The following is a 27961-nucleotide window of genomic DNA, read 5'->3' on the forward strand; positions in this document are numbered from 1 at the left end:
TTCAAAAGCTATTTCTCGAAAACTCTTAAAGCCGACTCATCAGATTTTGTCATCGTCCATTCCTTTGAACCGCATGACAAGATGCGGATGATGAGTGACTTGTAGAATTTGGTCTTTGTTCATCGAGAGAGTACTTTACTTCTCAATTACCCACTCAGTCCGAAATAGCACCTGTTAGCAAGAGTAATTCTGCGTTGGATTTCAAGGCTGACGTTGTTGCTAGTGTTAATGTTATTGGTTCCAAGATAGACAAAAATATATCTACAACTTCGAAGTTATTACTGTCAACAGTGACGAGTGCGATGACTGCTTGTTTGATGACAGGATGATATTTCGTCTTACCCTCGTTCACTGCCAGACCCATTTGGTTTGCTTCCTTATCCAGTCTGGAGAAAGCAGAACTAACGGCGTGATCAACATCATCGATATACGCCAGTAGCTCTACATTTTTCTAGAGATTTGTACCCGCTCGATTAAGTTCTGCAGCTAGAATTATTTTCTCCAGGAGTAGATTGAAGAAGTCGCACGATAGGTAGTCGCCTTATCTGAAACCTCGTTTGGTATCGAACGGCTCGGCAAAATCCTTCCCGACCCTGACAGAGCTTTTGGTATTGCCCAACGTCTGTTCACACAGCCGTATTAGTTTTGCGGGGGTACCAAATTCAGACATAGCGACATAAAGGCAGCTCCTTTTCGTGTTATCAATAGCAGCCTCGAAATCGACGAAGAGGTGGTATGTGTCGATCCTATTTTCACGGGTCTTTTCCAAGATTTGGCGCATGGTGTATATTTGATCAGTTGTTGATTTTCCAGGCCTGAAGGTGTAATCAGTTTGTTGACGGTGGGCTTCAGGAGAAGGTAGTTGACGGAGATTGTGGGATCTCCCTTTTTGTAGATTGGGCAGAGCACACTTAAATTCAAGTCATCGGGCATGATTTCGTCTGACTACATTCTACAAAGAAGCTGATGCATGCTCCTTATCAGTTCTACGCCGCCGTATTTGAATAGCTCGACCAGCACTCCTTCAGACCCCGCCGCTGCGGTGTTCTTGAAACGGGTAATGGGTATACGAACTTTTTCATATTCGTACAATGAATTGCCTTCTCCATCGTCATAACTTGGGAAATCGGGTTCACCATCTCTTGGTGCTATGCTTTCAATGCCATTCAGCAAGGTGGAGAATTGTTCCCTCCATAATTTCAGCATGGTCTGGGCATCTGTCACTAGATCAACTTTAGTGGTTCTACAAGGGTATGCTCCGGTCATTCTTTTTACTAAACGTATTAATTCCGCAAAATTGCTATAATCTAAAGCTCTTTCTATTTATATTCCGATATAAAGATTTTCGAACTTCCAAGTGACTTTATATTGGATATATCGGCCAATATTTGAGTTATTTCAATGAAAATTACGGAACATGTTTTATTCACCACAGTATGTCTTTGTGATAGATACAATTGGACGAAAACTTGACCTGGCCACCATATAACTAGTATTTTCGAACATCCAGCTGACTTCACCCCATATGATAGGTGATTGTATGTGAGGTACCTTAATAAAACGCAGGGAAATATTTTTTTTTAGTATGTGGCATGATAATAGTTAATCGATAAATCGGGTCGGTACAAGCCCATCTGCCATAATACATGTGTATATATAAGTATATATAATTGGTTGGATTCGTATCCTCTGCTTGACATTTTGCATCTTAAAGTATTTCCCTGGCTTTGATTCCTGCAAGTTGCAAGAGTATAAAATGTCCAGTTTGACCCGAACTTAGCCCTTCATTGCTTGTTTTATTACGACTTTTTGTAGACTTGTGGTAGAGAGCCGAAAAGTAAATATTTTTTTTATTTCGAACAATCCAATTTTATCCGTTGAAATTGTTGATATTTTAATGAAATAAAATTATTATATGAAGACATAATAATATTCATATTTTTTTTTTATTAAAAGAATTGATAAATTTTATAAAAAACAATGAATTTCAAAATAATGAGCTAATTTAAATATATACATTTATAAAAAATAAAATAATATGCGTTACCAAATATTTACATAAGTATATAGATTTGAAATGGTCAGTTTTAACACAGGTTCTATTGAAAAATTTATTAACAAAAAGCATTTAATTTGACCGCAACTTTCCTTTAGACAAGATTTTTCACAGACTTTTCACAACTTTTTTTTGTCGGTGCGTCGGCCATTGTACGCCCACCAGTGACGCGTCTTAATTGCCTTTAAATTTTGTGGAGGGTTGCCCCTAATAGAATCCACGTTTGTATGCTTATTGTGGGCGTTAGGAGCGTGCTTCTTAACTATAGTAATGAAATAAATAAGAAAGAAAAGAAAATATAAAATAAAGAATGGCGGGTAAAAACACAAACAAACACAAGAACAAAATATACCAAAAAAATGCGAAATGTGAATGAAAATAAGAAAACCCTCAAGTTCGGTTGGCGAAGCTATAATGCCCTTCACAAATACAAAAGATTGCTTACAAGGCCTTGATTGCGATCATACAGTTTGTAGGGTAGATATATGCTATGGTGGTCCGATATCTGCGTTTCCGACAAATGAGCAGCTTCTTGACATGAAAAAACGTGTGATCTCAGATCTAAGCAAGTAAGAAAGGGTTAAGTTCGGGTGCAACCGAACATTTTATACTCATGGAACTTTCAGGAATCAAAGCAAGGGAAACACCTGAGGATCGAAATCCATGCAATTTATATACAGTCTTTATATAACTCATATGCTGAAAGACACATATGTAAGGTTTGTTAGAAACACTAAAACCCTTATACGAGGGCTGCTATATATCTTTCTGGCCTAATAATGAAAATAAGAATATTTATCAACGAAAATGTTTTTTTTTTCGTTGGATTTGGCTCGTCTTGGAAGACCAACACGGTCGATTGCTGTTTTGTTTCGGGCTCATACGCATAGATCCATGATTCGTCACCTGTGACGATCTTATAAACGTCTTTTGAAGCACCGTATTTTTTCAGCATTTCTTTACACCAATCCACACGAGCCTTTTTTTGAGCGATTGTCAAATTGTGCGGGATCCAACGAGAACAAACCTTTTTTACGGCCAGGTGTTCATGCAATATCGAATGTATGCTGGTGGGAGAAATGCATAGGCATGCCTCTATCTGAAGGTATGTTACATGACGGTCTTGCATTATCAGTTCACGTACGGCATCGATGTTTTCTGGCACAACGCCTGTTTTTGGACGACCTTCACGGAATTCGTCTTTGAGCGAGCGTCGGCCACGATTGAATTCGTTGTAACAGTTTTTCACAGTGCTATAGGATGGTGCTTCATAGCCATACAAAGATGCACTCTTGTCGTGATAATCCACGTCGAAAGTTGTGAAAAATGATCGCACGAAAATGTTCACGAGTTAATTCCATTTTTTGGCCGAGATGCATTTTTTAATTCCCTGTAAATAAAACAATTCACGATTAAATGACAAAACGTTCTGAGTGATGTTATGCTAAAAAATGTCAAACTTTCCAATGGAAATGTCAGATTGCACCTGGCAACACTCAGTGTTGCCTAGTCCAGAAATATATATAGCAGCCTATGTATGTGCAGTAGGAAGTTAGTATCGACTAAATTTTATCTACTTTTCCCAATAGCACATTCTATTAACATGTCACTTACTAAAAAACTAATCATATAGAGTAAAGTCAGTAGAATGTTCGAAAATCCTGATTCCAAATTTATTTATTTTTGACATAAAGATACACTGTTATGAGTAAAACACGCTAGCTCATTTTCATTGAGATAACTCACATATTGGCCGATATATCCAGTATAAAGTCACTTGGAATTTCGAAAATCTTTATATTAGATATATGGGGACTAAGAGAAGAATTGGTAAGATTCAACCCATTTTTGACATACAGATATAAAATCATATAAGAAGTATTATCGCTTAATTTCAGTTTTATATGTATATCAAACATTGACCGACATTTTCGATCAAAAGTCAACTATAGGTACCGGGGTATAAATATTCGGTACCTACGTTCTTGAACAGTTTTTGTTGGATTTGAACAATTTTTGGTCATAAGGTGGCATACACTAAGGGCCATTATTCGTGCAAAGTTTAATCCCGTTACATTAATTGCTTCTTGATTTGCATACTGGAAACTGAACGAATCAAGTGGATTTTAAAATTGTGTTATTTGGGAAGTAGATGTGGTTATTGTCCGTTTTCGCCCATTCGCTCAAAAGGTGACATAAGAATATGAAAAAATGCCACGTACCACATTTTGTCGAAATCGGTCAGTCGTGTGCGTAGATATGGGATTTCACCAAAAATTGGGTGGTGCCACGGCCTTCGTCCAATTTTCACACCGGCTCCCTTAATTTTCTTCCCACAGGTGCCCCTTCCTACTTCTATCCACTGTGCCAAATATGAATTTTATATCTTAATTTAATGCTTAGTTATGGCACTTTATAGGTTTTCGGTTAATAGCGATTTGTGGGCGTGGCAGTGGACCGATTACGCCCATCTATGAACTCGAACTTTTTTTTTTGTACTAAGAAACCTGCATGCCAAGTTTCATGAAGAATTTTTACTCAAGTTACAGCTTGCACGGACGGACAGACAGTCAACCAGATCTCAACTTTTCTCGTCACCCTTATCATTTATATTAGATTGTCAAATATCTCCCTTCCGCCTTTTTGCTCTTTATTCGATGTTTTATAAAAAGTGTTACAGTGATCGGATTTAGTTCAAATATCGTTGATTAATCTGTTTCCATCTAGACGGCAACTTCAGAATACCCCCCTCGTAGAGGCCACCCCCTTATTTGCGAAGAACTGGGACAGCCACTTTTCACAAGCCACTTTTGAGTTCAACTTTACACCAACGAGGGCGTTCGCCATAGACAGGAACAGGTGGTAATCACTTGGCGCTATATCCGGGCTATATGGTGGATGCGATACAACCTCCCATCAGAGCTCCCGTAGCTTCTGACGAGTCATCAATGAAGTGTGTGGCCTAGCGTTGTCCTGGTGGAACACTACTCCCTTCCTGTTATCCAATTCTGGACGCTTCTGGTCGATCGCCTGGTTCCAGCGCTCCGGTTGTTCACAGTAGATGGTAGAATTAAGCCTCTGGCCATATGGGAGCAGCTTATGCATGATTCCCTTACAATCCCACCAAACACACAGCAAAACCTTCCTGGCTGTCAATCCCGGCTTGGCCACTGTTTGGAACTATTCACCGGCCTCCGACCACAACCGTTTTCGCTTGATATTGTCGTATGTGATCCTTTTATCATCGCCAGTCACCATACGCTTCAAAAATGGGTCGAGTTCGTTCCGTTTCAGCAGCATATCGCAGGTGTTGATTCGGTCCAGAAGGTTTTTTTGCGTCAAATCATGCGGCACCCAAACATCAATCTTTTTTGTGTATCCAGCCTTCTGCAGATGGTTTAAAATGGTTTGGTGACTAACTCCCATTTTCTGGGCGATGTCACGAGATGCCACATGCCGGTCTAACTCGATGTTTTCCATGATTTGATCGGTATTCGTCGTCACCCTTAGTAGCTTAGATTATGTTAAGTTAAGAGGTCGATGCTAACAAGGATCTAACTTGGACAGCCTAGAACAACGATCCATTGCGGTACCTCCTATAGATCATAAGACAAATCCACAAAGCGCTTGAAGGCTATCACAAATTTGTCGCGAAGTCTAATGTCAGTCTCCATAATTTTCAGAGATGTTTCAACCTCGGTCTTGTAAAGGCTAGTAAAAGTAGAAGAAAATGCCTGGGTGTTTCCACCTCACTCTCATCCATACAACTTTGACAACCAGCATCCGACTTGTTGCCTTTAAGTCTTACTGCATAAATACCTATTGGACAGTGTCCAGTCAGAACCCCTACGATTGCGGAAGATGTACTATGTAAGGACAATGAGTTCAGTAGATATCCTGGGTTCTACTCTAGGCTAAATGGCTCTCGCAGTCGCACAAGGCCTGATCGTCGACCTGCGGCAGATCCATTGGTGAAGTGCGAATGTAACCATCAGCTATGCACTTGCCAGCAATTCCGCTATGACCAGGCAACCAAACGAGTCTGAAAATAAAGTAGATTGACGCTATTTCTAGAAAGGACAGACACTCCTTGGGTAGCTTTGAGCGCACAGTTAGCGAGCTTGCCGTTGTTATTGCCGCTCTGCTGTCGGAGTGAATGCTCAATTCCCTGAAGGAGGATGCACTTCGTTTACCACCATCTTATTAATAGCCGCTTTTACCCGAAGAACACTACAGGTCCACCGATAGCCTGTAGGTAAGATTGACGGAGAGATCCTTACAGAAAAGTTCTCCTCAAACCTTCCGTGATGCACTTCTTCTACAGTGACTTATCATCATTCACATATCCCTCCTCACTATATTTGAACAGAGAAAAACTCGCCACGAGTCACCTCTGCGACGCAGTGATCTAAGTCTTCAGAAATGCAGTTGAAGGATGAGTGAAGCTTACCACGCGTAAAAAAATAAACACGTATTGATATTATAAATGCTTTTTATTGAAATTTAAAAATATGTATGTATGTATGTATATACTATGTAAAAAGGTATGTAGGTATGTATCGCATAAGTGGCTTCAATGAAATTTGTACCTTGTTCATGTTATTTAACAAAAAAAAACGAAACATATTCTTGTCTGTTTGTATGTCCGAATGGGTGCAACTTAACAACTAAAGCATAATGAACTATATACATATGTATGGTTTTAAGTTTTACCAACAAAATATTCACGAAATGCGACGTGAGATTAAGAAGTATGCGTACAAATGTATATATACTATATATAGAGCTATGCAACGATTCTTTCGTTATTTCTAAAAAGTATATGTTACGTTATTATGATTTCAGTAAATATGATTGTGTAGAGCAATTTCATCAAATTAAAAATAATTTACAATTAAAAAAAAAATAGTCGCATTATCTTCATTTTCATTTTCATATGAAGAGTTAGGGTATATCATAACTAATTTTTAATGAAATAATTTTGTATTTTTTTTTGTTTGTTTAAAAACTAGAAATATTCAAGTTTACAGTGCAGCGAAGGCCTACATTGTGTTTATCTACGAAAAGCGCAGGGATTCAGAAGAAAATCGCTATTCTTACTACTAGACGTGTACACGACATTTGAGGCTGTAGGAGTCTCGGCGGAGCTGACGTCTATGGGTGGAAAAATACAAAAGTACCAAAATAAGTAATAACTCATACATATTCGTTGCTGCAAGCGTTGTTGTCATAAACAAAGACTCTGCTCTCTACTCACCTCTTTCCGAGTATTTTGGACTGTTCGGTGGTGAAGGTGAATCTAGTGATATTATGGTGGTGTCCGCTTCTGAAAAAAATATATATACATATTATTGATTAAATGTGTTTAATGAAAGAAGTAACAAACAAAAAAAGATGTGTTATCTTTGAATATATTTTTTTTTTCGAAACTCCAGAAACTGCTAGTAAAATACTCTCTAGAATATTTTAATCAAAGAACCAGAAGTCGAAATCATATTATTTATAAGTATTTTCAAAAACAAGAAGCTAAAGGATCTATACATGATTGATGAAAGGTTGAAGTTTTCTACAGTTCCAGCAAAATTCTTGTAAATAAAACATATCTGCATAATTCACTTAGATTTGAATCTAAAATCATTTATAACTGATTCTAAAAAAACACATTCAAAAAAAATTCCAAACGATTAGATTAATTAGCATTAAAGACTTTTACGATGGCTTCACATTTTCTTATACCATCCTACCAAAAAAAAACTTATCAAATGCCAAAACGAACATTAAAAGAAATGAATATACCGCCTCTAAGGTGAGGCAGGTCAAGACCTCTTTTTCGGTACAATTTTCATTTTATTTTTAATTTCGATAAAATTTTGAACTGGTAGCTTAGAACCAGGGTTTTCATCTCTTTATGTTAAAATTCAAAACAATTCATAAACACAAAAATTATATTTCAAATCATAAACATTTGTTCAAAATTCATGAAAGTATCATTTAAAAAAAATTTGTAATTCAAAAACGGAAAGAAATAAGTAAAAAAAATTTCATATCCATACATGCTTAGTATAAGGGTTATACTGACTGTGTTCCCGAATCAGGCAGTTTCTTTTAGGACAAACCCCTCTCAGATATGTTTAATATCACAACAAAAAATGGCATTGGCATTTTCGTCGTCAAGGCATTGCGGATACTTTGCTAGATTATGGACGAAAACGCAAATGCATTCAGAAAAAACCAAACACGGTATCTAGCATAAAAATATAGCGGAATAATTGGGGGTTTTGATAAAAAAAAGTCTCTTATAATCTGAGATACATATTTAGAAATCTTTTCGAAGCATTGCACAGAGCAGTGAAATATTTAAACGGGAACGATAAAGTATATGATCCTTCCTAAAAAATAATAAAATTGCTAAATATTGGGAATGGTAGAATAGAATGCAACAAAATACGCTGGGCAATGGAACTGGCTCGATAAATAATATACCACGTGCATCCCAAAAGACTGATGCCATAACCATGCCAGCCTTGTCCTTTCACCGCTTGAGAACCGTTTCATAATATGCAGTCCACTAAGCGGACTGTCGTTTGAACTCATTTGACTTCACTGGGGCACAGCCCAAATTCAACAGTATTTTTCCCCAAAAAACCAATGCTTTATTAACATACGAAATGCTTTTTGATTAATTTTTTTATAAATTAACAGAAGTTGCTCCACCCAAATGCTATATCTCCTTAACTAATAGTTATAATCTAACCAATAGAAATCAGAAGTCCAGACGCTGAACCCAATTTTCAACGGTTTTCAAGCATAAATCGGCCGTTTCTGATGCAATTTCACATTCGATATTCGTACGAAGTTTATCAATCGTCGCTAGCTTGTAGGCATAGATCATAGACTTTATGTAGCCAGAAAATAGTCTAATGGCCGAGGCGGCTAATTGGCCCGGCCCTTCTGTGAGATCACTCGTTCGCCAAACATTGTTTTCAATAAATTGGTTGTGACAATTGCTGTGTGGCTTGGGCAACGTCCTGTTAGAACCACATATTGTCCACGTCCATATCATCCAATTCAGGCCAAAAATATGCGGTTATTATTGAGCGGTAGGGATTCCCCTTCACAGTAAGGTGTCGGTCTTGATCATCACGGAAGAAGTACGGCCCAATGACGCCGCCGGACCATAAACCGCACCAAACCGTAATAATGCATATTTTGCCTGCCTGAACAACAAATAACGCATATTTTGCTTATTGACAAAGCCATTCAGCCAGAAACAAGCCTCCTCCCTGAAAATGATTTTTCGATGAAAATCCGGATTATTTTCAAATTGTTGCTCAGCCCAATTCACGAGCATACGACGATTCTGGTAAATAAGTGGCTTCAGTTATTGCGTCAATTTGGTCTAGTAAGAATGAAGGCCAAGATCTTTTCGCAAAATTTTCCACAACGACGTCACAAAAATCGCCAACGCTTGAGAACGACGTGTGAGAGACTGATTTGGCTCTTCCTCAATTGATGCGCTAGTGGCAGCAATATTCTCGACACCACAGGCACTTCCTTGTCTCACTGGCACGGGAACATTTTATATTGTGTGATTAAAATTTTTCCACCAGACGTTCAATTGTTGATCTGACAGGACGAGTATGACGACCATAAATTGGACGTAGCGCTCAAAAGAGCGGGAAAAATGTGGCGTCGTTTGCTGTCCCTATCGGTCCACTTTTTTAGCGTCTCTATTGAAAAACCCCTTACTAATATTAATAAAAGAGAGCTGACGACAAATCTGAGCTTTGTACAATCATCTTTTTTACAAACCAAAAAAATCGCTTTTTTGCTTCAAAGTGTTCTCAAAAAAGTGAAAAATTAAAATTTTGTGAACCCCTCACAGTTACCCAAGCAAAGCGATTATTTTGAGTTTTTGATTGCATATGAACCATCATCGAGTTATGAGAAACACCGCAATTTAACCCTTTTCCAAGACGCTCCAGTGTAACTGCATGACAGCAGTTTGCAATATTTCTCCATAACAATTTAAAAGCAGTCTACACATGACATACTATAATGAGAGTCGTAAAAATTGGCCTTGTTTTGCACGAATTACCTTACTCCCCTCTTAAATCTGTTGATTTACGGAATTCCTTATAGGATCCTATGTGGCTGGACTAACATACGGGGCCGTATTCATATTACAAGATGAGATTGTCATTGAGCATCGAAATTTCTCTTGGAAGGAGTTCTGCTTTCAATGATATTGTTTAGAGTGCGAAAATGACACTCCGATCGCAAAATGGATCTAGTACTAAACCAACTGACCTATCCAAGCATGCAATTAATAATCGTAATAGAAGTAAAACCCCAATTTTTAACGTAACGAACTTTAATTACTGAGCCCAGCTATAATGATTGACAAATAAAGCGACGTGGTCGAAATGAAGACTAGCCTAAGTTAATTATCTAACCTGGAAATCTTAACTACCAAGCAAATATTAATATTAAGGATCAGGCAGGAGTGAGAACTTTATCAATTTATCGAGAAGTGTTCTGAAAAATTTTACATCCAAATGATTTTTGGTCGCAAGTTATGCTAACACTAACTTGCTCAGCCAGTTTCATAACGCTCTCTTTCTTATTGTTTGAGAAGTGGGTGACGCACACGCCTATAGTCTGTTATTGTACCGGTCTACCTATGAGGTTAACATATAGTTAATTCTTGCCCCCTAAATTTAGCTTTCTTTAGACTATAAGTAAACAGAGAATATAGAGACTATAAGTAAGCAGAGAATATAGAAACCTTCGGAGACTCTATATCATATGTATGTATATATTAATAGATGATCAGCGAGCTGAGTTCATTTAACCGTGCTGGTCTGTCAGTCTATCTGTAAACTGACCGATCAAAATTAAGTTATTCTATAAAACTTTTTAATTTGACAGATGTATTCACAAAACTTGGCAGGAATTATTGTCTTAAGAAATTTTCCAGATCGGACCACTATAGCGTATAGCTGCCATACAATCCCAACGATCCAAATCAAAGTCTTGTATGAAAAACTTTTTTAGTTGACAAGATATGCTCACAAAACGTGGTAGGGATTATTATCCAAAACAACGCTAAAGTATCTGAAGAAATTTTCCAGATTGGACCAGTATAACATATATCTGCCATATAAACTGACGTATTAAAATTAAGTTCTTCCAAGAAAGACTTTTTTATTTGACAAGAAATCTTCACCAAATTTGGTAGGGATTATGATCTAAGTCAATGCTAAAATAACTGAAGAAATTTTCCAGATCGGAACACGATAGCATAAAGCTGGCATACAAACTGAACGATCCAAATCAAAGTCTTGTATGAAAAACTATTTTATTTGACAAGATATCTTCACAAAAGATATCTTCTAGGCAGGGATTATAGTCTAAGGCAATGCTTTCATACAAACTGAATGATCAAAATTTAGTTCTTGTATGGAACTTATTTATTTATGAAGGCAATGATAGCTTCGGTGCAAAGGAAGTTAACTTTTTGCTTATTTTTAATACTCTTCTAGAGGAAAGGGGTGTGGTTGATAGGTTATAAGGTATGTTTAGTAATCACATTAGTAGGTGATCCACTTTCAGAGCTGAACTGTTTTACTTTAGCCACTTAAAAGAAAATCACGAAAACTAATAATTCATACGCGGCTAAATAGACTTAATATATGTATATATGTGTGTATGTAAGCTTAAAGTAAAAATGCGGTTATTAAGTAAGAGTAAGTTGAGTAGTAGAAATAAATTATGTTTAGCTAAAGTAGTGCAATAAACTGTAAGAAACCATTTCGTTAACTGAATAAGAACGACAAAGCTGCGAAAGAACAGACAACAACAAAGCCTGCACCCATCAAATTGTCAGGAGTAAATAAAACAAAGAAGAAATAAACAAATATTTTTTGTTTGCTCCGTAAGAGTTATATTTGTCATATATGTATATATATAGTAATTTTTTAATTGTAGTATATTTCATAATTATCTGTATTAAATAATTTTCTCTTGTTTTCTTTTTCTGTTTTTTACATTAAAATGTGAAAATCATTTTTTTTTGTTTTGTTTAATTTAGTTTTATTTTATTTAATATTAAATTAGATATTATACTAACAATTTTACTTAATTTTAAATACAATATGCTGATATATGTATGTATGTATGTACTTTTCGCATTTTATATGTTTACAGCTACAACAAAAGTTGTTAGATATTGTTTTTTTTTGTTTTTGTTATTGTTTTTATCTATTGTATTACAAAAAAGGCAAAGTTAATGCCAGCCGATAGTATTTTGTTCTTGTTGTTACTTTTACTCCTCCTTCTCCTCTTATTCTTCTGCTATTTCTAGTTTTTTACATTACATTATGCTATTTTTTGTTTTGTTGCTGTTTTCTTTAGTTTTTTTTTTTTTCTTTTTGATTTGTTCAAACGGTTGCGCCAGTGCTAGTTAGGTAATTATGCAATAATATTAGTTTACTAGGGCGGTCTGTGTTTCCTTGCAAAGGAAAAGTACATTTTTGTTTTTTTTTACTTCTATTCGAATAATAACTGTGCTAATATTCTGCGCGCTTTGTTGCATTCTAATGTCATTCTTATGCCTCTTCTTCTTCTTATTTACTTCTTCGCTTGCATCTCTTGTGTACTTGCACGATTTGCTTCGATTCCCACATACAGCAGACATTTTTCTATTTTTATCTTTCCTACTTTACACACACACTTCTACATTCCAGTTATTTTTTGGTTTTTGTAATTCAAAACATTTCCTCTTTTATTTAAAAATTACATTTCTTTCATTTGCATTTTTATGCTTTGCATTAATGTGCTTTGAGGTGTATGTAAGTAAGTATGTATGTATGTACATATGTATGTATGTATCGTCCGCACATTCGGGTACTTATGCAAAACGTTCGTTTTCAACGCATCACAACGCGCACACCTAGAAATTATGTAGTCAATCAGTTAAATTATAAATATTAAGGATGTGGGTTTGAGCGTGTGTGACGGCTAGCCGAAGGTGGTGGTGAAAGAGATGAATTGCATGAAATGATAAAGATAGGTATCGAGTGTGTGTGTGTCAAAAACGGAACTCGGACCGACTGATTGCCATGAAAACACTCTGTATTAATATTTTAGTACTGAGTCCTTCTATTGGAACATTTTAGTACCGAGAATTTAAAAATATTGATACCGAACTTTTGAAAATTTGAATTCATTTTGAAAATTTTTGTACAGATATAACGTGAATATAAAGGTATAGTCTTTACATCAAATTATCGAAATCAAGTGCCGAAATTTTTAATAGTGCAGTGACTTTTTTTTGAAATTCTAGTACCGAAAAATTTAAAATCCTTTTTTTTAATTATAGGTACGAAATTTTTGCACAGATACAGCATTGATATAGTGGTATAGTCATAATATCGAATTTTCGAAAATCAGGTACCGAAATTTATGTACAGTAACTTTTGTTTAAAATTCTAGTACCAAAAGTTAAAAAATAAAAATTCTGGTACCGAAATATAATTTTTTTTTTTTGAATATTTTGGAAATTTTTGCACAGATATAACGTTAGTATAAAGGTATAGTCTTCATATCGAATTACCGAAAATCAAGTGCCGAAATTTTTTATAGTGCAGTACGTACCTTTTCTTTTCGAAATTCTAGTACCGAAAATTGAATTGTTTTTTAACGAAATTGTTCTAATATTTTGGTACATATTTTTCCTGAAATTCTAATACCGAATTTGTACCGAACTTGGTACAACTTATTTTTATTTTTATTTCTTGTATCGAAATACCGAAATAGTATCCTTTTTTTTAAATTTTTGACATCGACAATTTTGAATGTTTTTGTACCATTTTTAATCGATTCTGAATCCCATTAAGCTTGCTATGTATAATATTAAAAAATGTTTTGCTGGAGTAGAAATTGAATAACAAAACAGGAAAATTTTCACTAAAGCAGAATCTGGCGATAATGTAATCAATATTTATTGAATACAACAAAAACAACTGCAATAGTAAACCAAATATTTGGCGAAATTCACACAAGGACATTTCGGTACCATTACGCCGTCGACACACATTGAAGAAGAGCATGATTTTATGTTAAAATGTCATTGTAAAGCGTTGTGAGCGTATGTGTGTGTGTATGTGTAAAGGCAAGAAATAGCAAAACGGCACTCTTTAAGATGATTAAAAAAATGTAACAACACTCTGTTAGTATTAAGCTAAAGAAATGATTTCTTTACAGTTTATCAATTTAGGTATTTTGTAGGTAATTATATGCTAGTATATATGTATGTATACATAATGTTTTTAAAACCTATACATCTCCCACTTTACTTTTGTAAGTAATAGCAATGCATTTTTCGTTCAATAAACACCTGGTGTCTTTTTAGAAGTAAAAATCCTTAGCGATTGAGTATGAAACAGTTTTTGAACGCGCACCCGACGTGCTCCTATCAGCACAATGCGGCAAACATACAGGGTGGCGCAACAAATTTAGATAATTTAAACTAAAATATTTGTTAACAAGTATAGGTTAGGTATGTAAAAGATGTGTTAAAAAAATAAAAAATTAAAAAATAAAAAAAAAAATTAAAAATTAAAAAAATAAAATAAAATAAAAAATAAATAAAATAAAAAATAAATAAATAAATAAATAAATTATATAATAAATAAATTATATAATAAAAAAATATATATAAAAAAATAAAAAATAAAAGAATTTTAATTGAAATATATAAAGAGTAAGAAAAATTCATAAATGTAAAAATGTGTATCGCCAAAAAAACAAAATTATATAAAAAATAAAAATAGTGTGAATGAAGATAATGTTAGAAAAAAAAATAAAAATTGATATCTGAAACATAAAAACATAAGTTGAAATATTTAAAAATATGAAAAATTTAAAATTAAAAGATATGACGAAGTAAAATATTTTAAACAAAAAAAATCAAATAACTAAAAAATAAAATAACATTACTATAAATTAATTTAACCAAAAACAATTTATAATACAAATAATTAAACAATTATTAAAAAAAAATATTTAAATATTATCAAAATAATTATATGTATATCTCTAAAATTTAAAAAGTTATAACTTTAAACATTAAAAACATTAAAAATTTTAAAATTTCATGTTCACGCTCAGCTAAATTTACATTACGCCACTCTATACGTTTATGCGATCTACTAAATCTAATTCAGAACTAAGCACTATATATACAATACACACATGTAAGTCTGTAAGCTGATTATATAACTGTGAATAATAAATATAAAGACGAACAAATAATCAAAATAAAATATAATGAAAATTGTGGTGAAATGAGTATGTGACAACAATGTCTACTTATATTGCGTACATTTAGGAGTTTACGCCACTTTCAGCTGCGTATTTTTAGGCGCCTTTAACAAAATTTGCTTTTTAGAAATTATAACGGCACCTATTTCTAACATAACATAACTAAAGTTCGAAAGCATAAGCGAAAGCAGCCTAAGCGGTATCTCTCAATCCTCCAGTATTAAGACCTCAAACATAGCGCGGCAAAAGATCAACAGTGATTAGAGCAACGCGCCTAAAAGCGTGCTTGCTTGCTATGTGTACTTTTTTTCTCTTAATGCTGCTCTATGTTTTAGGCCTAACGTGTTAAATATTTGTGTCTTAAAATAATTTCTGCGTTACTTATAAGTTACATAACATCCTAAACTATAGTTGGTATTTTTTTTTAGTTTGAGTTGAGAAAGTTTACTATTTTGTGTCTTATTCTTAATGCATTCTTTTACAATTAAATTATCTATAAAGTTTTCTGTGAATCATACGCAACTATTTAGTTAAGTTAAAACTTTTAAATCTCATAGAAAATAGTTTACACAAGCTAAAGCTGATAAAAAAGTGGATAAATTTTATTTAAGTTTAATTTTTTTTGTTAATTTTACTCACATTGAAGAAACTTTTGGCATAAAAATATAATATAATATTATATTTTGGAGTGATTTCCTGAATGGCAACCTACACGAAACTTTCAACAGAGTTCTGCCGCTTCAAGAGCAAGCATACTAACTGTTGGAAGGAAAAACAGTTTTTCATTATTTTTGCTTGATTTTTGGCGAAAGTCACTTGATTTTAAGACCAATTTGGTAAACTTCAGACATTCACACCACAAAGCTTCGAAAGTCAGCAGTAAAGCTTATATAGAAATGTTGGGAAATTGCATGATTTGGTATATAAAAATTTGGTACTGCACAATGTTGCATGAAATCGGGGATTTTTACCACCAGCTGATGTAAATCGTGTCCGAGCGAAAACATAGCTCCACAAAAAATACTGCGTTCTAAAGATAACATGAGTTTTAACGGCGGTAGGGACTTTTTTCGAAAAATTTATTCAAACAAATTTTACTGTAATAGTTTTTCCCAACAAACAACAAAAAGTTACACAGTTACTAAAATAAAATCGGTTACACGACTGAGAAAGTATATAGTCTAAAACTGAAAATATCTAGTAGTATTTTTTTACAATATACAAAGGAAAACTATGGTGCAAGTTCACCCACCATTTGCTACAACAACTTTCTGCATTTACATACAATATACATACGAATATGTATATATAAATACAGCTCATGCAAAAACATACAAAGTATGTATATGGAATACCAACAATTTAACACAACATCCGTACGGAATTTACGGTTCTGGCTCGTTAGGTGCAGTCGATGTGGACTCCATAGCGTTCGTGGTTAGCGTCGATGTGGCAGCCGAATTAGAGGATACACTTGCGCCGCTACTTACACTGCTGCCGCGGCGATTACTTTGCAATTGCTGTTGTTGTTGTTGCTGTTGGCGGTGTTCGTGTGCGTAGTATTGTTGTTGTTGTTGTTGAGTCAGTGCATCGCTGTACAGCTCGGTTCTGGTATCGAGGCTATGTATACTGGGCGATGAATCGGTAAGTTCCAAACATTGAAAATTTTGTTCATTCTCCTCGACCATTTCCTTTTGTTGTGCTTTTTGTTGCGTATTTTTATTTTCAATTTTTATTTCATTTTTTCATTCATTATTATTTTTTTTGTTTTGCACGAGTTTTCCACGGTCGCATGCACCAGCGCCAGCGCAGAACAAGTTGGCGGGCGGCAATGGTAAGCAAACAAAAGACCGTTATTTGTGAAAAAAATAGAGAAAACGAGAGAAAAGAGAAAAAATTGCAAACATTAAATTTACAATAAGCTTCCCATTCTTACAACAATTGGACTTAAAGGCGATGATGTTCTAATGTTTCTGATTTTTGAATGCGTTCCACATGTTTAGCAAATGCAATGTGGATGAATGGAAGGATGTGTGAACAAAACAAAATTGTAAAAATGTGTGTAAGTAGCTCAAGCTGTAAAATTAAGTACATTTTATGTTTAAATCATGACCAACTGATTTTTTTGTTGCAGTTTTCTGGTATATAATCGCTGAGCAGAAATGTTGAATGAAGTAGGAGAGATAAAAGTTTTACTTTCGTAAGTAAAACAAAAAAATATAAAAAAAAAATTTAAATAATAATTAGTACACAGAACTTTCTTAGGAGATTTACTTTTACAAAAAAAAAATAATTTCTGAACAGATGCAGTAAAAACAATAGAACTTTTTGGCAGCAAAAAATTATAAAATTTCCATTTCGATCAAAATTTTTTAATAATGATTTAGGAATTCATTTGTTGAGGATAAAAAGCCTATTACGTAATAATAATGTCATTTCCCACACATACATATGTATGTAAATTTAATTAACTATAAAAAGGAAACGTTGCCTACATTTTGTCGCGTATCAGAAAGAACGACGCACATTACCCTGCAAGCCAACTAATTATTAGAATATGCTACCAGATATTTCTGCTAAAGTTTCTATGAATTTCTTGAGGCCAAATTGACTGAACTACCCGAAACTCTTGTGAACGTGTGCTGGTTCATGCCTTTCATAAGAGGGGTGCCAATTACTACGTTGGCAAAAACTAAAAAAAATTAGCTGTTTTAGGTGAAGAAATCAACATGCTGACCAGAAAAAAAGGAAATATATTGTATTTTTTTACAAAATTGTCAACAAAAACAAGCTTGAATTGCTTGAATTTACTTAAACAAGGAATATGTACGTTAACCTAAGAAAGCTGCCGACCACAAAAATTACCGTGACATATTCAAACAAAAGTAACGCTAACAGCAAATAGATTTCCGCAAACAATTTTACTGATATTTGATGATTTTCATATTTTTTTTCTCTAGTTAGCAACAAAATATACAATAAAGGTTTATTATTCAAATTTATTCCTTTCATATTAAGTTTTATACAAAATGTTCCGCTTTGTTTGTTTATAAAAAGAAAAATACATACATACATACAACAACATACAGATGATACACTCGCCTAAGCATATTGCACATACATTGTAAAAAATATACATACAACTAAACAGTTATACAAAAAGAAGACATTAGTTCATTAATCCACAAAATTGTACAAGAATTCGGACAGTCGCTTAGCATCAACAAGTGCATTCGTTTTCCGCCTCGTTCAATAGCACTTTGCCACGCTTCGCCTTACGCATCGGCTGACGACGCCTACGCGCGCCAACACGATGTCCCAAATTGAGTAGATCCTCTTGCGGTACATATGGTAAATCGTTAACATCAAAATTGGAAGAATCCAACTCGGCCAGACTATTATTCAGGCTATGCGTATCGCTTGAGGGTATTGAGGGCGTATTGAGTTCCATTATGGCCTCATCGTAAGCATATGCTGCCAACGGATCGGTTGTGTCATCATCGATGTTGCCACAAAAATAACGCATCGCATGACTATCACTAGGGCGTATAACATTCAATGTGAACTCCAATATGCCCGTTATGTCGATCATGAAGACGAAAGCAATGACAGCGAGTAGGAAACGTGCCATATAGAAGGCGTCATTGCGTATCCACGACGACAATGTAGGCGCATTATTGGCCAAAAACGACTCATTCGCCACGATCACATACTGGCCGAGAAAGCGACAAATAAAATTCAACAACTTCAAACTAGGCAACCACACTTGACGCAATAGAAAATCATTGGCATACAAAATCAGTGACAATTCAATGAAGAAGATCAATGCACGCTGCGGCTTACGCAATGCACTCGGCCAAAGTGGACGCAATTTCGTGAGAATACATAGCACAGAGAATACAAATAGACTGGAAGCAACGTTGGGCGTCAGCAGTGGCAAACGAGAATACTTCAACTCGATTATGCTGATGCGATTCAGATGCATAAACAAACCGATCAGCACTATGACGCTCGACTCGATCAACTTCTGATAACGCTGCACCTTTTCGAACTCTAAAAGCATGGCGTCGCAATTGTCGGCGAGTGTGTGAGTGTGCGTTGGTTGTGTTCGTCACTGTGGCGAATTCTTGCTCCGCACTGCCTTTACACAACTTCGCAAGCGCGCGGTGAACTTGAAGGGCGTGGCAGTGTAGACAAGCAGTTGTTTGCTGTTTGGAAGCGTTTGCTGAGCTTGTTGTTGTTGGATGTTGATGATGCTGCTGCGGCGGCAACGTAGTATTTTGGAATTGGTTTTTGGTTTGGAATTTTACGTGAGTACCGAAATTTGCAAATGCAATGGAAAAATTTTTTGTAACAATTCAATTTTGATGAACTATGTATTTGCTGTTTTTGAAATAATTTTTGAGCGGAAAATCACACAAAAATTATTTTGTAAGAAAAAATTCAAAAATATGTCATAGTAAACACAAAAGTGTTACGATCAACGCAAAGTAGCTTGGTATGTAAGTGTTAAGGCTGGACGGTAGGGTAGTGCGTATCTAAACTTTTTGTTTTTGAATTTGGAAAATGGTTTCAAAGCGGTCAATACATTACAAATGAACAATATGTGAGTATATTTCATTTTCTTTACGGTTTCACACTTCACTGAAAGTGTTTACATTTCATATGACATATAATAGGTTTGTTTCTAAATGGCTATCAAGAAAGTAGTAAGTAGTAGAGAGGGCTGCAACTTTCTACTAATGAAATTTCTGCTAGAAGAAAACAGCTATTATCATTTGAAGAAAAGGCTGTTAAAGCCCATTGTAAACAAACGATGTTTGACGCATTTGTTTGGATTTTGTTAATTTTAGATGCGAAAAGAAGTTATTGATTAATTTAATTATTGACTAATTTATTGATTACTTTTGGAAAAATCTTGCTAATTTGCGGTTTCTTTACTTTTTCGGTATTTCGCTTTTTGATAGTAACTTGTCACATTTTTCGCATTCTTCTTCTTATTTATAGCTGATAGCTACTAGCACTACAGAAACAAACCTGATATTTCGAAAATAAGAGAGAGTGATAGCACTAGTTCTTCAATTAACATTTGTGTTTACTACATACAAATGTATGAACTTCATTAACTCAACGTGGAAATTCTTTGGCAACTGCAAAGACGTTTGCGTTAGACAGTTAACGCGCTTAACTTTAAATTTAACATAATGCACTGCTTGATGTAACTTTTCCTATATAATATCATTTCTTTCGCATGTGAGTCGTTGACGAGCTCAATTTGCTCTTAATTGTTGACTTTGTCGAATTAGTAGTACTACTAACATTTTCAAGCTTCTGCACAGTTGCCAACATCTTTTCCCTCAGAGCTTTTCTGCGCTCTCTAAGGGCTTTTGCGCAATCTTCAGTTTCTTTCAGTTTTTTGGAATTCGTTGTAGCAGTCGCAGTTTTCACTGGTGCATTGATAGCCTTCGGTACATTGGTAATAGCAGACAACTCGCCCGTAGCTGTGATCGGCGCCACAATTGTTGATTCGATGGATTCACATTTTTCTGTTCGTACTCTTTTTGGTGCACCACTTTCTTTCGGACAATCCGCCGATGTCTTTCTCTTCTGTAGTCCGGCAGCGTTGCCATTACAAACGATATCAACGGTTGAATTTTCCTGCACAAATTGTGTCGGGAGCATACTTTCCGTTGCTCGAGTCAAAGCATTTAAAACTGCCAAAACGTTTAAGCCTGAAAAATCCGTTTGGAACCACTAGTAAAAAGTTCACCACCCAAATGTATGTACATATGTAGGTAGTCAATATTGTTCGGTACTTGGTCGAAAGTAATTTTCTCTCAGCTCATATGCAAAAAATGGCTTAATCGCCAATGAAGTAATTTTTTTCTTCGGCCTATTAACGAAGCCTACTATGGATTCTTGGTATGAAATGATTAAGCTCAACAAAAAATCTGTGCAGGAGTTTTAATGCAACATGACATAACCTCAACCGTATTTACTGGAAAATGTTTTCCGATATCTTACTTCACTACACTTGCCTGATCTTAATACCGCAAAATATTTACTTAGCTTTGTTCAATTAAAGGTCGTCTGAATAAGAGTATAGGGATTAAACAAAAGTTTCTGAAAACGCATTGACTCTCTTAACCTCGCTATCTCCTCATGTTTCACCCTCTTTCACTGATTTCCCACACAATCGCTTAGTTTTTCTACACGCATCTGCTAACCCACCGCTTAACTCAATTAGCTCTGGAGTTTATTCGTCGTTTCACAGTTATAAAGTTTTCGACTTTCTTCGTTTTTCTGTTAACATAAGTATGCGCAACAACATCAAACAAATCTAACGACAAGCAATGGAGATACACTCCTTAAGTCAGAGAATTATATACAATTTTTCATTTCTAGAGCAAGATGAGACCGCCTTCCACAAAACCAATAATAAGCAAAGTTGTTATAAAAAATGCCTAAGAAACCGGACGTACCATTCTCTCACGGCATTAGTACACTACTCTGTGATTTTAAGGTGAGGATTTTAGTGCGCATGTGTAAGCAATCCATTTCTTCACAGAAACAAATTAAAAGATAATTGAATTGCAAAACCCACAGCATGAAAAAAGCAACATCGTTGCGCTTAACTAATATAAAATTAATAAATATAACTGTAATTGTAACTGTAACTGTAGGCATGTGTGTTTTTGTATAGTAAAGGACTACATAGATTCTTATTTGTTGCTTGTTCGTGCATAATGTAGGGTTTTGATTAATGCCTAGAGTTCCTACCTAACCTACTGCTATTACTACTACTATGCAATATATAAATATGTATATATAGTAAACTATATATATTACTTGTTTTAATGTTTGTTTCTTTAGTACGAATAAGCGTCCAACGTACCAGTTCGTGGCGGTTGAAAAGCATTACGCTGACTGGCATTGGGACCGCCGTTACCAGCAGCATTGCCATTGCCGCTGCCGTTAATGTTAGATGTGGACACCGCCGAATTTGTAGCACTAGCGGCAGAAGTTTGCTTAATGGTGGGACGCCGCTTGGCCAGCGGCATATCGTCATCAGAATCGCTGAGCGTTAAATCCACCTGCACACGAAGGGAAATAGAATTATTATTTAAATCAAGGTAGGAAGGACACACAAAACAATTCATAAATTTGAATACATAGAGAAAGCACTAACCGTTTCACTGTTTGTCGTTGATGTGGGCTGGTCATTAGCAATGGCAGGTGGTGCGCCAGCTTTAACCATTTTCACATCCTCTGTGGTAATGACTTCTGAAAAGTATAAAGTTTATTCGTTACAGATTTTGCAACCCTTCATACAGAATTTCGACCTAAATTCACATACCGATATCATCCGAAATGACTTCGACTTTTTCAACCGGCTTTGTCGGCGTATCGATTATTTGAGCCTCATTACGTAAACTATGTGTGCTCCATGAGCCGTCTTTATGTAATTGTATCTCCGTATCGTCGGGTTTAAGTAGCGATGAGGCAAGCACCTCTTGAAAGTAGCTGCAATGAAGCAGACGTTAGGTGAAACAAATAAAAATGCATATGAGCGCACAAATGGCATACCCATCAATGACCAGATTATCGTAAATAGCTGCCTTATCGCACACTGGACAATTCCATGTAGGCTTACGCTCGTTCATCTGCAGGTAAAGACTAGCATCAAAACATTGTAAATGCGAGCAAGTCGATGCACGGCATGGTATGGACATTTTCATCTTGCCCAACGGACAATTCAGCGAAACTTTAAGCATTGTTGTAGCGATTTCGCAATCTGCATCTTCAGTGAGTTTCTCTTTAACTGTAAATTAAACGACATATTCATAGCAAAAGCTCTATTTTGTAATTCGTAGGAGATTTTCATACTTAAACCGCGCGTGTAGTCGGCTGGTTTGACGCCCTTGGTCTTCATGCGATGCAATAATTGCGCTGAAGTTAGCTTCTTCACCAAGTATACGGCAATGCAATAGCCACGCGTATAATCCGGGCACCATTGTACTGTGATTGTGTTGGTAACCGTAGGCGAAAGCTTTACATTTGCTGTAACATTGACGGGCCGTGGTGGTCGTTTTGGTTCCACATTCGGTCTGTTTGTTGGAATGACATTCTGGTAGCAAAAATAAATCAAAAATCAAATTTAAAGAATATTTTTGCAAAAAAATAAAATAAAAAAGGTATTTAAAAAATTTTTAAAAATAAATATAAATTAATAAAAAGATAAATAAAAATAAAAGAAAAAGAAAAAGAAAAAGGAAACAAAAATTGTAATACAATTCTATAAAAATTAAATACTACACATAAATTTTAAATTAGAAGTAAACAATTAAAAAGTAAATAATAAAAAAATAAAATAAAAACTTTACGTGGTTTGCACAGAAGCTATATACATATGTACATACATACATATGTATAATACCTTTCATAAACAGAAAGTTTTACATATAAGAACTTGATTTTGATCGATCACTTTGTATCACAGCTGTATGCTATAGTAGTTCGATATAACTGGGAATATATAACGTTTGCAAAATTTCAGAGTGATATCTCGAAACCAACGGGACTACTTGGCGTATATACAGGCAGACGTGCATAGCCACGGCCGTCGGGTCTACGTAACCGGAACATACCCGGATTTTTTATCCGGTCAAGGACAAGAATTCTGCCGCTACAAAAAGAACAGTGGTTTATGGCTAGATCGGCTCAGAATTAGAGTTTTCTAAGTTTCCTTCTGGATGTTACAAACTTCGTAGCAAACTTAATACACCCTGTTCAGGGTATGAAAATACGAAATACAATAAATAAAGAATATGAACAGAGTTTAAAATTTAGTAACGAGTCAATGTACAATATAGGCTAGAAATTTTTTTAAACTAAAAAAATATGTTTTTTTTTAAATTCTCAAAAAATACATATTAAAAGAAAAATTTAACCAAAAAATTACATAAAAATATTAATATTAATATAAGCTATTACCGCTATTAATAATAAATTATATACATATATATACATAGAAAAATAAATATATGTTTATGAACAAACTAAAAAAATTGTAAAATTAAATAATGTATAATCAAAAAAATAAACAAGATTAAGCAAAAACCAAATATCATCCACTTACGGGCAGTTGGCACAACTTGTTGTTGACCTTTACACTGACACTGGGCGGGAAACAGTCCTCTTGTTCGCATGATGTTTCTAATAAGCAGAAACGTAGCTGAACCTGTATGGCATGCTCAATCTTATTACTGTTTCGTATGTCACGATTTGATGCAATCTCTGTGGCCTGTTGTGGTGTCAATGTAAAGTAGAAGGGCACCTCTTGTATACGCTGTGTATTGCGCGGCACAAGTGATGAAGGCTTAATCAGCACACCCAGTACATCATAAAAAGCTAGTTTCTTAAGACGTACGTCTGGATGTATCGGTATATGTGTGGGTATGGGATTCATAAACGGTACCATATTGTTGGCAACGCCGGGCCCAGTCGGCGGTACACCGGCGATTGGTTGGGCACCAACAGCTGTTGGTTGACCGGCATTAGGCAGACCAGCTGCTGGATTGGGCTGCACTTGTGGCATTTGCATGTGTGAATACATTCTTTTTGGATCTGTTGGCCCGTACTGCTGAGCTTGCTGCTCCGCTCTGTAATACAAAGCGTATATTTTATTTTATTTTGTTGTCTCCACGAAGAGTTTTGTTATTGTGTATAAATATGTCAACTTACATTGATTGTGTGTAAACTTCACGTATTTTATGAGACAGTAAGTCGTAGTTTGTATGTAATAGATTAATGATGCGCCGTTGTAAGTCAATTTTACGCCCAGCAAACGAAATATTCAAAAATGATAGTATCTGTTGCAGCTCTACTACGCGAAGCAAATTTATCATTTCCTCACATTCCTGGAAAAAAAAACACAGAAAACCAATATGTAGAGAGAGGTGATACAATAATAATTTATACGATGCATAAACATGTACCCTCAATATCCAGTCCCAATTTTTAAGTGAATTTCAGTTATGACCATTAGTTAAAGCAATGAAATGAAATGAAATGAAACTTTCAAAAGTTCTTTTCCCTTATAAGTAACTAGTAACATATTTATAAGAAAGAATTTAGTTTTAAACAGTAGATCTATTCATAATTATAGAAATAATAATATATATTTATAGGACTAATATATGTAAATAACAAAGCTAAAAAACATACATATTTATCCTAAAAAATTGCAAATTATTACTGAGAGACTTAAATCAAATATTCTTTATATATTTTGTCGATATTTTTATTGCATAAAATAAATCTTACACTCTGACGGATAATACAGTAGTTGCCCAACCAGACACCCTAAACTAGGTTAGAAATACTTAAGTCTTTTGTTATTAAATATCACGCATCTAAAATGATGCGTCTTTTGATTTTATTGTTATCTAAAACCAATTACTTGTTTGTATGCATTCCAAATTATACAAAGCATTGAGAAAGCACCCACAAGTGTCGGGGAAGCACCCACGCCACTGCGACCTGCGATAAGTTATGGTGTTTGCAAATCCCTAATTTGCATGTGCCCTTTGCCGGACACTACGTTCTCACCATATAACTGTTGTTGAACAACTTTTTTCACTAAATGCATTTGAGAAAATGTTATAATTTCATACCTGATGTAAAGTGATATTATGCTGCACGAATTTGTACTATTCTTTCCTCCAAGTATTGGCAATAAATTATACTTTGCATTGCACACTTTCTCAACAAATAGAGGGATGGAAAAAATATTTAGCTGCTTTTAATTTAATCAACACAAAATATTATTCTGCACATTATTTATAATAAGCATAGTTTTAAAAGCATCCAACAACTTCCGGAATTTACTTTTTACTGTAAAATAAAATACATTTATTGTATTTTCAGCGAAATATATACATTTACCGAGAAACTGCTACGATTTCGTTTCATTCAACACACAAAAATTAAGTTGTCCGCAAAGAATATGGCGGCGACAGCACCGACTTCAGTTTGGTGTAAATTAATTTCCCACTATTTTAGAAAACATATTTTCATTTGGAACGATACTGAACATACTAAATGGTTGATGAAATATCAACACAACAAAGCATAATAAAGGGCACATCAAAGGAAGACACAAACTTAAAATATATAAGCTGCAACTAAACAATCTATATTAATACTTATTTACTCAACTTATACTACTCTTACAATTTTTGTGTAACATTTTGCTAATTTGTTTACACTGCATAAATTTTAATTATCTAATTTCAATAAAGGAATTGGAGTTAGTCATTTCCCAAAATGTGCTTAAATTTTTCTAACTTATGTACATATATAAAAAATAGAGATATTAAACTTCAATTTTTAATATTCTTTAGAGTAGAAAAGTGGCAACCAATATGTGATTTTATAAGATGTAGAAATTGTTAATAAAATGTATTTATACTTACGTTCATTTTAATTACATAAATATTGTACACATTATTGTTGCCTACTACAAAATTGTTGAAAATATTAATATTATACTACTTTTATCAATTCGATAATTTCATAAACGTGTACGTCAATTATAAGGCGCGCAAAAATGCAAACACACCTATAGATTTATAAGGACAGCTGGTCACGAAATAGCGGGATTTTTGACAGCAGCCAACGCTTTATGTTGGTTTTGTATTAAACAACTATAATTTTCATTAACAAAAAATGCATTTAATATAAGATTATCTTGAACACCCAAAGCAAAACCATCTCTTTCCATGGTCTGTAAGCATACCTTGATTTTGAAATGCTCCGTTTGTTGCACAATACGCTTTTGTGCACTTACGGCAGCAATCTGGATATTTTGAGGCATGCGATTACTCGTGCTCATGTTTTGTGCTCCACTGTTCTCCGTCGATGAAACAATGGATGGTGAATTGGATGTGGAAGGTGTACGTCCGGCATTTGCCATTGCGGCCTCCGCCTGAGTTTGAGAACGAGTTTTACGCATCGCACCGGCACTTGAAATATCAATGTTTCTGCACACACACAATAATGAGAACTTTAAGGGCAATTATCACACACATAAGCCAATGCACAGAAATTTTGGTCTACGTATAGCGTACCTTTGCTACCATCAATCACTACACAAGCCACTATATTATTATGCCAGGTAGCATGCGATTACCAATTATAAAAAACTTTTGCACAAATCTCTACACTGGCCAATAGCGACAATCAAAAAATGTCAATTAAAAACATTTGACAGCAAAATATGATTAACAGTAGCGATTTAGCAAATGCGGTGTTTTCTGATATCGCCGTGTGTTTTCCTTTCAATCTCTTCCGAAATTCTAGACATCTTTTTTTTACTTCTAACAAAAAAAATCCCACTATTTCCGCTTTCATTGATTATTTTCCTAAAACCACTGAACAGACCATTGTACGACTGTGTCGTTGCCGGATAATTGTGCTCAATTCAACATATTATGTGCGCTGCATTTTACCAGCATGCATAAAATAGCGATTTTAAATGATGAAATTAACGTACTGATACAAAATTTCGGTTTTTGG

The 27961-nt window shown here is 34.8% G+C and overlaps 1 protein-coding gene across 12 annotated transcripts; it reads right to left on the reverse strand.

Moving 5' to 3' along the window:
* Positions 1-1934: 1934 nt before the first annotated feature.
* LOC105222434 (E3 SUMO-protein ligase PIAS2) lies at positions 1935-27753 on the reverse strand. Of its 12 annotated transcripts, none has more exons than XM_011199770.4 (10): positions 27183-27742; positions 25127-25302; positions 24522-25044; positions 23270-23510; positions 22970-23204; positions 22740-22906; positions 22572-22666; positions 22278-22476; positions 7314-7382; positions 1935-2318 (listed from the first exon to the last, which is right to left on the reverse strand). In XM_011199770.4, exons 1-10 carry the CDS (start codon positions 27396-27398, stop codon positions 2176-2178), a joined length of 2064 nt encoding a protein of 687 aa, XP_011198072.2. In that variant the 5' UTR covers positions 27399-27742; the 3' UTR covers positions 1935-2175. The 12 variants fall into 12 exon arrangements, 11 of the variants coding, with proteins under 11 accessions (XP_011198072.2, XP_049306664.1, XP_029404618.1 ...); XM_049450707.1 differs by lacking the exon at positions 1935-2318 and adding an exon at positions 6531-7210 and having other exon boundaries at positions 27183-27753; XM_029548758.2 differs by lacking the exons at positions 1935-2318; positions 27183-27742 and adding exons at positions 6531-7210; positions 26860-26991.
* Between the last annotated feature and the right edge of the window lie 208 nt (positions 27754-27961).

Source organism: Bactrocera dorsalis, chromosome 3 (genome assembly GCF_023373825.1).
Source record: "Bactrocera dorsalis isolate Fly_Bdor chromosome 3, ASM2337382v1, whole genome shotgun sequence".
NCBI lineage: Eukaryota > Metazoa > Arthropoda > Insecta > Diptera > Tephritidae > Bactrocera > Bactrocera dorsalis.

Excerpts from the sequence above, each read along its gene's own strand:
- LOC105222434 (XM_011199769.4), bottom strand. The coding sequence starts at position 27,398 with ATGCGTAAAACTCGTTCTCAAACTCAGGCGGAGGCCGCAATGGCAAAT. Across the intron at positions 25,045-25,126 it reads GAAGTTTACACACAATCAAT|AGCGGAGCAGCAAGCTCAGC; the intron begins GTAAGTTGACAT and ends TTTGTATTACAG. Across the intron at positions 23,205-23,269 it reads CGACTACACGCGCGGTTTAA|TTAAAGAGAAACTCACTGAA; the intron begins GTATGAAAATCT and ends TTTAATTTACAG.